Below are 12973 nucleotides of genomic sequence, written 5' to 3' on the forward strand. Positions count from 1 at the left end.
TAGTGTTTAGCAGACTGTACGTCAGTCCCTATACCGCTGAAGGACTGCTGCAGTATAGGGCAGCGGTCAGCAGTGGTGCACGTCAACCCTATCTATTGTGGACCGATAGCGGTCCTTACAGAACAGCAGACTGTACCGCACTCAAGCCTATGTACCGTAGCACCCTATACCAAGTTACCAGTCCTTATAAGAACTTTTGTGGACCAAGCAGGTTGTGTATTAGTGTTTAGCAGACTGTACGTCAGTCCCTATACCGCTGAAGGACTGCTGCAGTATAGGGCAGCGGTCAGCAGTGGTGCACGTCAACCCTATCTATTGTGGACCGATAGCGGTCCTTACAGAACAGCAGACTGTACCGCACTCAAGCCTATGTACCGTAGCACCCTATACCAAGTTACCAGTCCTTATAAGAACTTTTGTGGACCAAGCAGGTTGTGTATTAGTGTTTAGCAGACTGTACGTCAGTCCCTATACCGCTGAAGGACTGCTGCAGTATAGGGCAGCGGTCAGCAGTGGTGCACGTCAACCCTATCTATTGTGGACCGATAGCGGTCCTTACAGAACAGCAGACTGTACCGCACTCAAGCCTATGTACCGTAGCACCCTATACCAAGTTACCAGTCCTTATAAGAACTTTTGTGGACCAAGCAGGTTGTGTATTAGTGTTTAGCAGACTGTACGTCAGTCCCTATACCGCTGAAGGACTGCTGCAGTATAGGGCAGCGGTCAGCAGTGGTGCACGTCAACCCTATCTATTGTGGACCGATAGCGGTCCTTACAGAACAGCAGACTGTACCGCACTCAAGCCTATGTACCGTAGCACCCTATACCAAGTTACCAGTCCTTATAAGAACTTTTGTGGACCAAGCAGGTTGTGTATTAGTGTTTAGCAGACTGTACGTCAGTCCCTATACCGCTGAAGGACTGCTGCAGTATAGGGCAGCGGTCAGCAGTGGTGCACGTCAACCCTATCTATTGTGGACCGATAGCGGTCCTTACAGAACAGCAGACTGTACCGCACTCAAGCCTATGTACCGTAGCACCCTATACCAAGTTACCAGTCCTTATAAGAACTTTTGTGGACCAAGCAGGTTGTGTATTAGTGTTTAGCAGACTGTACGTCAGTCCCTATACCGCTGAAGGACTGCTGCAGTATAGGGCAGCGGTCAGCAGTGGTGCACGTCAACCCTATCTATTGTGGACCGATAGCGGTCCTTACAGAACAGCAGACTGTACCGCACTCAAGCCTATGTACCGTAGCACCCTATACCAAGTTACCAGTCCTTATAAGAACTTTTGTGGACCAAGCAGGTTGTGTATTAGTGTTTAGCAGACTGTACGTCAGTCCCTATACCGCTGAAGGACTGCTGCAGTATAGGGCAGCGGTCAGCAGTGGTGCACGTCAACCCTATCTATTGTGGACCGATAGCGGTCCTTACAGAACAGCAGACTGTACCGCACTCAAGCCTATGTACCGTAGCACCCTATACCAAGTTACCAGTCCTTATAAGAACTTTTGTGGACCAAGCAGGTTGTGTATTAGTGTTTAGCAGACTGTACGTCAGTCCCTATACCGCTGAAGGACTGCTGCAGTATAGGGCAGCGGTCAGCAGTGGTGCACGTCAACCCTATCTATTGTGGACCGATAGTGGTCCTTACAGAACAGCAGACTGTACCGCACTCAAGCCTATGTACCGTAGCACCCTATACCAAGTTACCAGTCCTTATAAGAACTTTTGTGGAACAAGCAGGTTGTGTGTTAGTGATTAGCAGACTGTACGTCAGTCCCTATACCGCTGAAGGACTGCTGCAGTATAGGGCAGCGGTCAGCAGTGGTGCACGTCAACCCTATCTATTGTGGACCGATAGCGGTCCTTACAGAACAGCAGACTGTACCGCACTCAAGCCTATGTACCGTAGCACCCTATACCAAGTTACCAGTCCTTATAAGAACTTTTGTGGACCAAGCAGGTTGTGTATTAGTGTTTAGCAGACTGTACGTCAGTCCCTATACCGCTGAAGGACTGCTGCAGTATAGGGCAGCGGTCAGCAGTGGTGCACGTCAACCCTATCTATTGTGGACCGATAGCGGTCCTTACAGAACAGCAGACTGTACCGCACTCAAGCCTATGTACCGTAGCACCCTATACCAAGTTACCAGTCCTTATAAGAACTTTTGTGGACCAAGCAGGTTGTGTATTAGTGTTTAGCAGACTGTACGTCAGTCCCTATACCGCTGAAGGACTGCTGCAGTATAGGGCAGCGGTCAGCAGTGGTGCACGTCAACCCTATCTATTGTGGACCGATAGCGGTCCTTACAGAACAGCAGACTGTACCGCACTCAAGCCTATGTACCGTAGCACCCTATACCAAGTTACCAGTCCTTATAAGAACTTTTGTGGACCAAGCAGGTTGTGTATTAGTGTTTAGCAGACTGTACGTCAGTCCCTATACCGCTGAAGGACTGCTGCAGTATAGGGCAGCGGTCAGCAGTGGTGCACGTCAACCCTATCTATTGTGGACCGATAGCGGTCCTTACAGAACAGCAGACTGTACCGCACTCAAGCCTATGTACCGTAGCACCCTATACCAAGTTACCAGTCCTTATAAGAACTTTTGTGGAACAAGCAGGTTGTGTGTTAGTGATTAGCAGACTGTACGTCAGTCCCTATACCGCTGAAGGACTGCTGCAGTATAGGGCAGCGGTCAGCAGTGGTGCACGTCAACCCTATCTATTGTGGACCGATAGCGGTCCTTACAGAACAGCAGACTGTACCGCACTCAAGCCTATGTACCGTAGCACCCTATACCAAGTTACCAGTCCTTATAAGAACTTTTGTGGACCAAGCAGGTTGTGTATTAGTGTTTAGCAGACTGTACGTCAGTCCCTATACCGCTGAAGGACTGCTGCAGTATAGGGCAGCGGTCAGCAGTGGTGCACGTCAACCCTATCTATTGTGGACCGATAGCGGTCCTTACAGAACAGCAGACTGTACCGCACTCAAGCCTATGTACCGTAGCACCCTATACCAAGTTACCAGTCCTTATAAGAACTTTTGTGGAACAAGTGAGTTGTGAATGTTTAGCAGACTGCAGCAGAAGGGCAGCAGTCAAGTATAATATCCTTTCTATATTTGGAAGAAAGAATATTATACATGTACAAGCCTATTACTGTACCACTGATACCAGTCCTGAAAAGAACCTTTGTGGAACTAATAATAACAGCAAGTCTTTAAAATTACCCTCACTGCCTGACAACACTGCTTCCTTCCTGTCCCTATACAAATTGGCAAAAAAAGAGAACGATTAGTGGTTACTGGAACAGCTCTTTTGTGGACCTTGATAGTAACAGCTAATGATGATGATGATGATGATGATGATGAAAGACTAATCTGGCTGTCCCTGTAGCATACACCGTCCTTTCCCTTTCTCTAAACTAACAAAAGACACTCAGGCTGCTGCAAGAATCAGCAGCACAGCAAACCTATCAACACCTAACACCTATACCAGTCCTGAAAAGAACTTTTGTGTACCAAATAGCTAGTGGTTTATCTCTCCCTACTCCACACAGGAACCTGTCCCTATCGTAACAGAAGAAAGAATGTAAAATGGCCACCGGATCGGGTGTATTTATAGGTTAGGGGGAATGTCCAAGTGTCCATGTGCTGTCATGTCTCAATTGGCTGTCCTGTATCACATGATAAACGTGTCACCAAAGGTTAAAGTTCTTGTATACATTAAACACGTAAGTCCGCCGCGGCGAACGACGGAAAAAGGCGTTCGAACGTGCGGACCGCGAATGTCGGAAATTCGCCGCGAAACGACCGCCGGGCGAAACGTTCGTCCATCACTACTAACCGGGATCAAAGGCTAAAACAGTACAGATACAGGGAGATCTAGAGTTCAAGCACACTTATGCAGTAGAGCTTTTTCATACTCTTATGGATATTTTTCAACAAAATATAGTTGTAAGGGTTGACAAATTATTATAAATTATGCATCTGATTCCAAACTTGCTGAACTAATTGGGCTGTCTTAAATCTCCAATTAAGCAATGAAAAGCTTAACATACATGGGGGGGGGGGGGGGGGGGAGTCTGTTTATAAAAAAGAAATTTGCTGCAACAGTTTTCAGTTGGTTGAAAAATCTCCTATGGGTCTAGTTATATAAAAAAAAAAAATATTTGCACAGCCATCATGATTACTCCCCGTACTGTGTCTAATATATGTATTCCCTATAATTGTCAATTCCATCTAGTGGCCATAATGCAGTATTTCCTTATAAAAATATCACATTGTAGCTACTATATGACATTGACGATCATAGGAAATACAATAGTAGACACATTGCAGGGATAACTCATGACGCCTGTGTAAATTCTTAGGCCCTCAAGGAGATTTCTCAACCAATTGAAAATTACCTGTATTTGATGTCATAGCTGACTAGTCTACAAGGGCAAGTCCCATAATTATTGCAAAAAGTCATCCCTGTTCCCTTTTCTCCCCTCCCCTGTCCTTCCCCCGACTCAAAGTCTACATTGCAAGCTTGGTTAAGCCAACCTAGTATTTTTTTGTGCCCTGCTCTGTCATTCTATTTGTCCCTACATAAGTAAATGGCCTCTTAAAGCTTATCTAAAACCAGGAAGAAACATGTTATATATTGCAGCTTGCTAATCTTTAGATGTAGTCACTGCATTTGTTTTCTTTTTTTTTCCAGGCATTTTTCCTTTTATTTTCATTTCATGATTCTGCCATTAACACACTTCATGTTCTAGGGTGACAACAATCACTACACTGATTCTTTTAGGAGCAGTGTTGTCACCCTTAAACAGAAAGTATTTTAGGACCACAGATTACCCGATTGTCTCTTCCTCTATATAACATTGGGGGATGTGTTCTGTAGTCCACAGAGTGAACAGTTTTAACTGGTAAAAGTCTAGCACAAGCAGATAAAAAAGGAAGCTATCCATTCCCAAGAATTTTGGCCAGATCAAGTAATGTTTTTGCACTCATCAAACAGATATAACAAACACTTTGAAGGGAATATATTTAATCACTTTCCGACCACACTATAGCCAAATGACAGCTACAGCGAAGTTGTCTAGTTCTGGGAGGGCATCTATTGCCCCCCCCCCCCCCCGTGCGCCCTCCAGGTCCGCATCGGGCACGCTCTGTGATCCACATGTTGAGGTTAAGGACCAATGATAGCACCATTTACAATGTGGTCAGCTGTGTCCAGTCACAGCTCATCACATTTAAACAAATGGTTGTTATCGGCATTTCCTTTCCTCAATGTTGTTACTGTCTGAAGAAAGGAAATGCAATGGGGTTGACTTAAATATACTGTGCAGTTGCTTCAGATTTTAGTAAATGAGCAGAAGCCCTGCTAACTTGCATCATCCAATAATGTGCAAGCATAAATGCTGTTTTTTTTTATTATTTTTATTTCCTTGCACGTTATTTGGTATTTTTTATGAAGTGAAGCTGTACCTCATTTACTAAGCTCTGGAGCAACTGCACTTGTAGAGTGCAACTGCATTTTGCAAAGTGCACAGTCTATTTTCCCTTAGTAAATCATCCCCTAACTGTCCATCCTGTGACAGGGGACATTTACACATATAATCACAGCACTGATCATCAGTGCCTTGTTTATCAGGGCAGCCCATCAGTGCCAGTCAGTGACATCAGTGCAGCATATCAGTGCCCATCAGTTTCGCCTCATTAGAGCAGCCAATCGGTGCCACTGCATTGGTGCCCATGAGTGCTGTTACATCAGTGTCCATCAGTGCAGCTTGTCAGTTCTGCCTCATCAGTGCAACCTATCAGTGCCCATCAGTGCAGTCCCATCAGCACATATTAGCTGAGAAGATAAATTACTTTTTTGCAAAATTTTATAACAGAAACAAAGAAAAGGTTTGTTTGTTTTTTGCAACATTTTTGGTATTTTTTCATCTGTTTAGCAAAAAATATGCCCAGTGGTGATTAAATACCACCAAAAGAAAGCTTTATCTGTCTCAAAAAAATGTTAAATATTTCAGATGGGAGCACGACTGCACAATAGTCATTCAAAGTGTGACAGCACTGAAAGCCAAAAATTGGCCTGGGCAGGAAGGGGATGAGTGTCCACTAGGCAAGTGATTAACAGACCCAAAGGGAATAATTAAAGCGTCACTAAAGGAAAAACATTTTTTTTTTCATTTTGGATAGAGTAAGGGAGGGTTATAAACCCCTGTCCGTTCTTTTTACCATCTGTGTCCTATTGTAGAGATTTCCCTTCACTTCCTATCTGATAGCCAAAACAGAAAGTGAGAGAAAATCCCTCCAAAGTAAGGGAGTCCTGGGGTGTTACCAGGCTCACCAGAACTACTGCACCCATTGGAAGATTTCCTCTCTGTTCATGTTCTGATGTCATCCCAAAATTTGGAATTTTCTTTTACTTTAATGTTCAATGATAACAGTAAACAGGACACATAGAGAGGGTGATTCTCTCTAATAGGGGCACAGGCAACAATTCAAATCTGACAGGCTGAATGGAAAAATAATATGCAACTGATAGTGGAGATCATAGAAAGTAGCATAGGCGAGATTGGCAAGGGTCACTAAGAACTAAAAATGGAACAAACTGGTAGATTTTGACAAATTCTGTCAAACATCTCTCTTTTTCATACAGAAAACTCATTGCTACATTATTACAACAGCCTTATAAGTTGGTTATGTGTCTTTCACAATCCTAGGTATATGTTTGGGAAAATAACATTTACATAAGGAATGCACCAGAGGAGCAGAGTGTCCAAATTACTACCAATGGAGAGCACAACAAGATCTTAAATGGCATACCAGATTGGGTGTATGAAGGTAATCATGATTCTGTGTTTTAAAGCTCTTCAGATGCAAATACATGAAAGGTACTCGAAGCTTTAGACATCCCCCAAAGATTAGACCAATATATATAAGGCACTCTTAAATAATTCCTGTCCCCTATGGCACACAAATACAAGTAGTAATTTGTCCCAAGTTTCTAAGTGCTTTCTAACCCCAGTAATGAGGTCCAGCCTGCCCACCTCCCCTCCTGACATGGCCAATTTAACAACAGCTATAAAGGCGACAGTTGATTCTTAGATATAGTTTGTCTTGGCTTAGAACATGTTCCTGTGACAAGCAAAGGCAAGAGGAATGCAAAGTCTGACACATCCCTCCTCCCTCTGCATTCCTGTTACTTGTCTTGGGAAAGTGTTCCCAACCAAGACAAGCTGCAGCCAAGAATCAGCTGTCTCCTTTATAGCTGTTGCCAGATAGGCCATTTCAAGAGGGGTTGGGGGGGGGGGGGGGGGGTTGGACCTCATAACTAGGATTAGCAAGCACATACAGTGCCTTGAAAGAGTAGTGGAACCAATTGCCTTCAAAAGTCACCTAATTAGTAATTAGAGTTCACCTGTGTGTAATTAATCTCTGTATAAATACAGCTGTTCTGTGAAGCCCATGGAGATTTGTTAGGGAACCTTCCTGAACAAACGGCATCATGAAGGCAAAGGAACACAACAGACAGGTCAGGGATAAAGTTGTGGAGAAGTATAAAGCAGGGTTAGGTTATACAAAAATATCCCAAGCTTTGAACATCTCACAGAGCACTGTTCAAGCTGTTATCCAAAAATGGAAAGAGTATGGCACAAACCTACCAAGGCATGGCCGTCCACCTAAACTGACAGGCCGAGCAAGGAGAGCATTAATCAGAGAAGTAACACTGGAGGAGCTGCAGAAATCCACAGCTCAGGTGGGTGAATCTATAAACAGGACAACTATTATGCTCCACGCACACGGCTGGACTTTTCAACAGCAATAGTTTGACGGAACGAATCCATCGTACAATTCAACTGTGTGTGTGGGCTTCATTGGACCTTTGCTGTCTCAAAATCAGATGGATTTAGAACATGTTTCAAATCTTCCCTACGGACTCGAGTCCGGTCGCAAAAATCTGTCCTTCTGTATACTAGTCCAATGGACGAAAACCGACTCTAGGGCAGCTATTGGCTACTGGCTATGAACTTCCTTATTCTAGTCCAGCCATACATCACCACGCTAGAATCCGTTCATTTGAAAAGTCCGTCTGGAAGACCGTCGGACTTAGTCTGCCAGAAAGTCCGGTCATGTGTACACAGCATTAGACGTGCACTCCACAAATCTGGCCTTTATTTAAGAGTGCCATTGTCGAAAGAAAGCCTTAAGCAGTCCCATTTGCAACTTGCAAGAAGCCATGTGGGGGACACAGCAAAGACGTGGAAGAGAGGAGAGGAGACCAAAATGTAACTCTTTGGCCTAAAAGCAAAATGCTATGTATGGCAGAAAAGTAACACTGCACATCACCCTGACCACACCATCCCCACCGTGAAACATGGTGGTGGCAGCATCATATTGTGGGGATGCTTTTCTTCAGCAGGGACAGGGAAACTGTTAGAATATGTAAAAGACTTGAGACTGGGGCGAAGGTTCACCTTCCAGCAGGACAACAACCCTAAACAACATCCTTAACGTGTGTGTGTGTGTGTGTACAGTATATATATATATATATATATATATATATATATATATATATATATATATATATATACAGTATATATAACATGTTATGGCAGACTGCAAGCATTTCTTAACAAATTCAGAGTGAGTCTGCCCAACTTTGAAAGACTTAGGACAGGCTCTCTTCTCTACAATAATGAAGCACTGCTTCTAGGTTTTAACAGTGTTCACAACATCTAGTTTACAACTGATAATGCGATCTGCCAGCACGACACAGACATAACTAAGCAGAATTTTACAGTGCTGGAGCAATTTAGAAAAGAACATCTAAATAGTTAGCAGCAATATTTATTTCATTATACTAAGCATAATTGTGCGCAAGGGGTGTGTTTTGAGTGTACCTGGGCACACCCTAATCACCCTGTGTGCCAGAGCCAATGATAAGGCAGTACAGACTGCCCTCCTGTATCGGGCCCATGTCCTATTAGTTCAAAAGGAGGGCCCAGGCACCTGCCAAGTAGGAGGACTGGTTGTACTGCATTATTGCAGATACTGATCCTGTTGTTCCTCCCCCTGTAACACTGCCAGCTTCTCGTCCTCTCCCTCCCTCTGGGGGTGATCAGTTCTAGCATCTCCTCCTCCAGCCTGTACTCAGTTCCTTTCTTAGTCTTAAATGTAAGACATCAGTGGTCTGTTTAAAACCCTGATATTCCATCAAAGCCCCCCAAAAGGACAGTTAAAAAAATGTAAAAAAATAAAAAATAAAAAAATAAATAAAAAAAAAACAATTTTAAAAAAATGAAGGACTTGTTCACATGTGCTTTGGCTGCCAAGCATAGCCATGGCAGAAGTCTGTTTAGAACCGTGATATTCCATCAAAGCCCCCCAAAAGGGTAGTTTAACCACTTAAGCTCCAGACCATTTTGCAGCTAAAGGACCAGGCCCCTTTTTGTGAATCGGCACTGCGTCGCTTGAACTGACAATTTTGCGGTCGTGCGACATAGCTCCAAAACAAAATTGGCGTCCTTTTTTTCCCACAAATGGAGCTTTCTTTTGGTGGTATTTGATCACCTCTGCGGTTTTTATTTTTTGCGCTATAAACAAAAATAGAGCGTCAATTTTGAAAAAAATTCTATATTTTTTACTTTTTGCTCTAATAAATATCCCCCAAAAATATATAAAAAAAATTTTTTTCCTCATTAAAATATCACAATAAGCTTTTATTGATTGGTTTGAGGAAAAGTTATAGCGTCTACAAAATAGGGGATAGTTTTATGGCATTTTTATTAATCATTTTTTTTTTTTTACTAGTAATGGCGGTGATCAGTGATTTTTATCGTGACTGTGACATTATGGCGGACACGTCGGACAATTTTGACACATTTTTGGGACCATTGGTATTAATACAGCAATCAGTGCTGTTAAAAATGCATTGCTTACTGTAAAAATGTCACTGGCAGTGAAGGGGTTAACCACTAGGGGCAGTGTAGGGGTTAAGTGTGTGTGTGTGTGTTTTTTTAACTGTATGGGGCATGGCTTGGCGTCTGACATCACTGATCATCTTTCCCTATAACAGGGAACAGACGATCGTTGACAGCCTCACTAGGAAGCACGAGGAGAGGTTTGTTTACACATACCTCTCCTCGTTCTTCAACTCTGTGACCCGATCACGGGACACCGGTGGCGATGGGGTGCACGGGTCCCGCGGCCATGGTCATGGAGCTCAGGACCGGGTCGCGAGTGCGCCGCCGGCGGTGCGCTTGCGACCCATAACTGGGCACTTAAAGGGAACGTACAGGTACATGATTGTGCCATTCTGCCGATTGTATATAAGCAGTTAAAAATTTTTTAAAAGTATAAAAAAATAAAATTTCAATTAAAAAAATTAAAAATAAAAATGGACTTGTCCACATGTGCTTTGCACTCCATAATTACTGCCATGTCTGTGAATCATAGTATTGGGGCCGTGGTGAGTACATTCCTATCCACTACCTCTGTTGCTCTGTGTTTGAGCTTTGGGGTGCACAACCAAATGCACCTCTAATGCTATGTGAAGGAGAAGATGTTACAAAGCTGTAGTAAGTTTAACCCAATTTGCCTGGAAAAGTGAAAATACACTTTAACCACTTGCTGACTGCCTACTTACTAAGGTAGGGTTGTTTTATTGCACAAAACCACTTAACTGTATGTGATTTTGTGCAATAGCCATTGGGGGCGCAATTGTGTGCTGATTGGATGTAGGGGATGTCAATCAGTGGGTCCGGCAGACCCGATGTCCACTGGCCACCCACAATCATTCCCGGCATAGGGAGAACAAGGCAGATCACCATTCTGACAAGGGAGAAGATGGAGATCTTGTGTTCCTGCTAAGTAGATCTCTGTCTTTATCCAGTCAGCGCAATCCCCACACAGTGAACAAGCACCAGCTAGGCACACACTTAACCCTTTAATTACCTCTGGTAACCCCTTCCCAGCCAGTGTCATTACAGTAACAGTGCATATTTTTAACACTTATCACTGTATTAGTGTCACTGCTTCCCAAAAAAGTCAAAAGTGTCAGGTGTCCAATTTGTCCGCCGCAATGTCGCAGCCCTGCTAAAAATCGCTGATTAATAGTAAAAAAATATGAATAACAAAAAATTCCTAAAAAATAACATAGTTTGTAGACGCTATAACTTTTGTGCAAACCAATCAATATACGCTTATTCGGATTTTCTTTTCCAACAAATATGTAGCTGAATACATATTGGCTTAAAGAGGAAGTAAACCCTGATGGGTTTACTTCCTCTTTTTTTCCCTGCAAAGGTAAAGCATAATGGACTACTATGCATCGCATAGTAGCTCATTATGTGTCACTTACCTGACACAGGAGCCAGCGAAGTCGCCGCTGTCCCCTGTAGTCCGCCGCATCCATGTTGCTGGTGGCGTCTCGCAGCTCCGACGAATCACAGCGGCGAAGCCGCGATGACGTCACTCCCGCGCATGCGCACGGGAGTCGCGTCTCGCAGCTCCGCCGCTGCCACTCGGCGAAGCCGAGATGATGGCACTCCCGCGCATGCGCACGGGAGTCGACAAATTAGGCAAATCAATTCTTGGATTTGCCGCATTTAGTGCGCCTGCGCGCCGCTGTCTACGGCGCATGCGCCGTAGACAGCGGTGCCCATTTTCGGGCAAATATCTCCTAAACCATATAGGTTTAGGAGATATTGCTTGGACCTACAGGTAAGCCTTAATCTAGGCTTACCTGTAGGTCCAAGTGGTTTGGAAGGGTTTACTTCCTCTTTAAATAGATGAAGAAATTTGTTTGTTTGTTTTTTTTCAATTTTATTATTGGACATGTTTTATAGCAGAAAGTAAAACATGTTGGGTTTTTTTTTGTTTTTTTTAAATTGTTGTTTTGTTTATAGCGTAATAAAAACAGCAGAGGTGGTCAAAGCTCTAATTGTGGGAAAAAAAGGACATCAATTTTGTTTGGGTACATCATCGCATGACCGCACAATTGTCAGTTAAAGTAACGCAGTGCTGTTTTGCAAAAAAAATGGCCTGGTCATTAAGGGGGTAAAACCTTCCAGGGCTGAAGTGATTAAACACATTTCTGAAAATTTCGAGAATGGGAGTCAATCCTCAGGGTAAAGCAGTCATAATACTTAAAAGGGGATAAAACATAAAATTAGATATAAAAGAAGTGCAATTTGGGACAGAATTTGTAGAATCGCTAACTTTCTAATTTTTAATTCTCTGTATATTTGCTTTCAGATCTCTAGCAAAACAATTCACTTAATACTAATTCATGTATACCTGCTTAAAATGAGGGAAAGAAAAACATAAAAACATAAATGAGAAGAACGTAACTATTACTTTGCAACAAAATAATATCTTTATATTTTATTTTTGCAGAGGAAATGTTTAGCACTAATTATGCTCTATGGTGGTCACCGAATGCAACGTTTTTGACATATGTAGAGTTTAATGATACAGAAGTGCCAATAATAGAATATTCATTCTATGGAGATGATTCAGAGCATTATCCACAGACGGTTCATATTCCATATCCTAAGGTAAGTCAGGAGTTGGGTTTACTTGTTACCTGACTGTCATGCTGTTCCAGTTGTTCAGTAATGTTTGAGTCACTGATATCTATTCCACAGTAAAACAATGTAGAAAGCTTATTTAAAGAGGAACTGCTATGTTGTGGGTCAATATTATGCTAGTTTTTATTTTATTTTTTTAAGGTTAACAGATTTGAAACTGTTATGTTCTATTTGTGAAACCACAAATCGCTAAATATGTAAAAAAAGAAAAAAAAGAAAAAGGGAACTAGAGCTCCATCTGCTGGCTGGATATAAGACTGCACTATATATATATATATATATATATATATATATATATATATATATATATATATATATATATATATATATACAATGGGGTTTATTTACTAAAGCTGGAAAGTGCAAAAT

The 12973-nt window shown here is 42.7% G+C and overlaps 1 protein-coding gene across 1 annotated transcript in view; it reads left to right on the top strand.

Annotated features, from left to right (window-relative positions):
• Nucleotides 1-12973, top strand: part of LOC143923753 (dipeptidyl peptidase 4-like) — a 179437-nt gene that overhangs the window by 102615 nt on the left and 63849 nt on the right. Inside the window, exons 9-10 of the mRNA XM_077447582.1 lie at nt 6734-6854; nt 12411-12571. Of these exons, the coding sequence (XP_077303708.1) occupies nt 6734-6854; nt 12411-12571 (282 nt within the window). The remainder of the gene's footprint in view (nt 1-6733; nt 6855-12410; nt 12572-12973) is intronic.

This window comes from Lithobates pipiens, unplaced genomic scaffold (assembly GCF_037356315.1).
Source record: "Lithobates pipiens isolate NorthernLeopardFrog02 unplaced genomic scaffold, aLitPip1_a1.2 Scaffold_22, whole genome shotgun sequence".
NCBI lineage: Eukaryota > Metazoa > Chordata > Amphibia > Anura > Ranidae > Lithobates > Lithobates pipiens.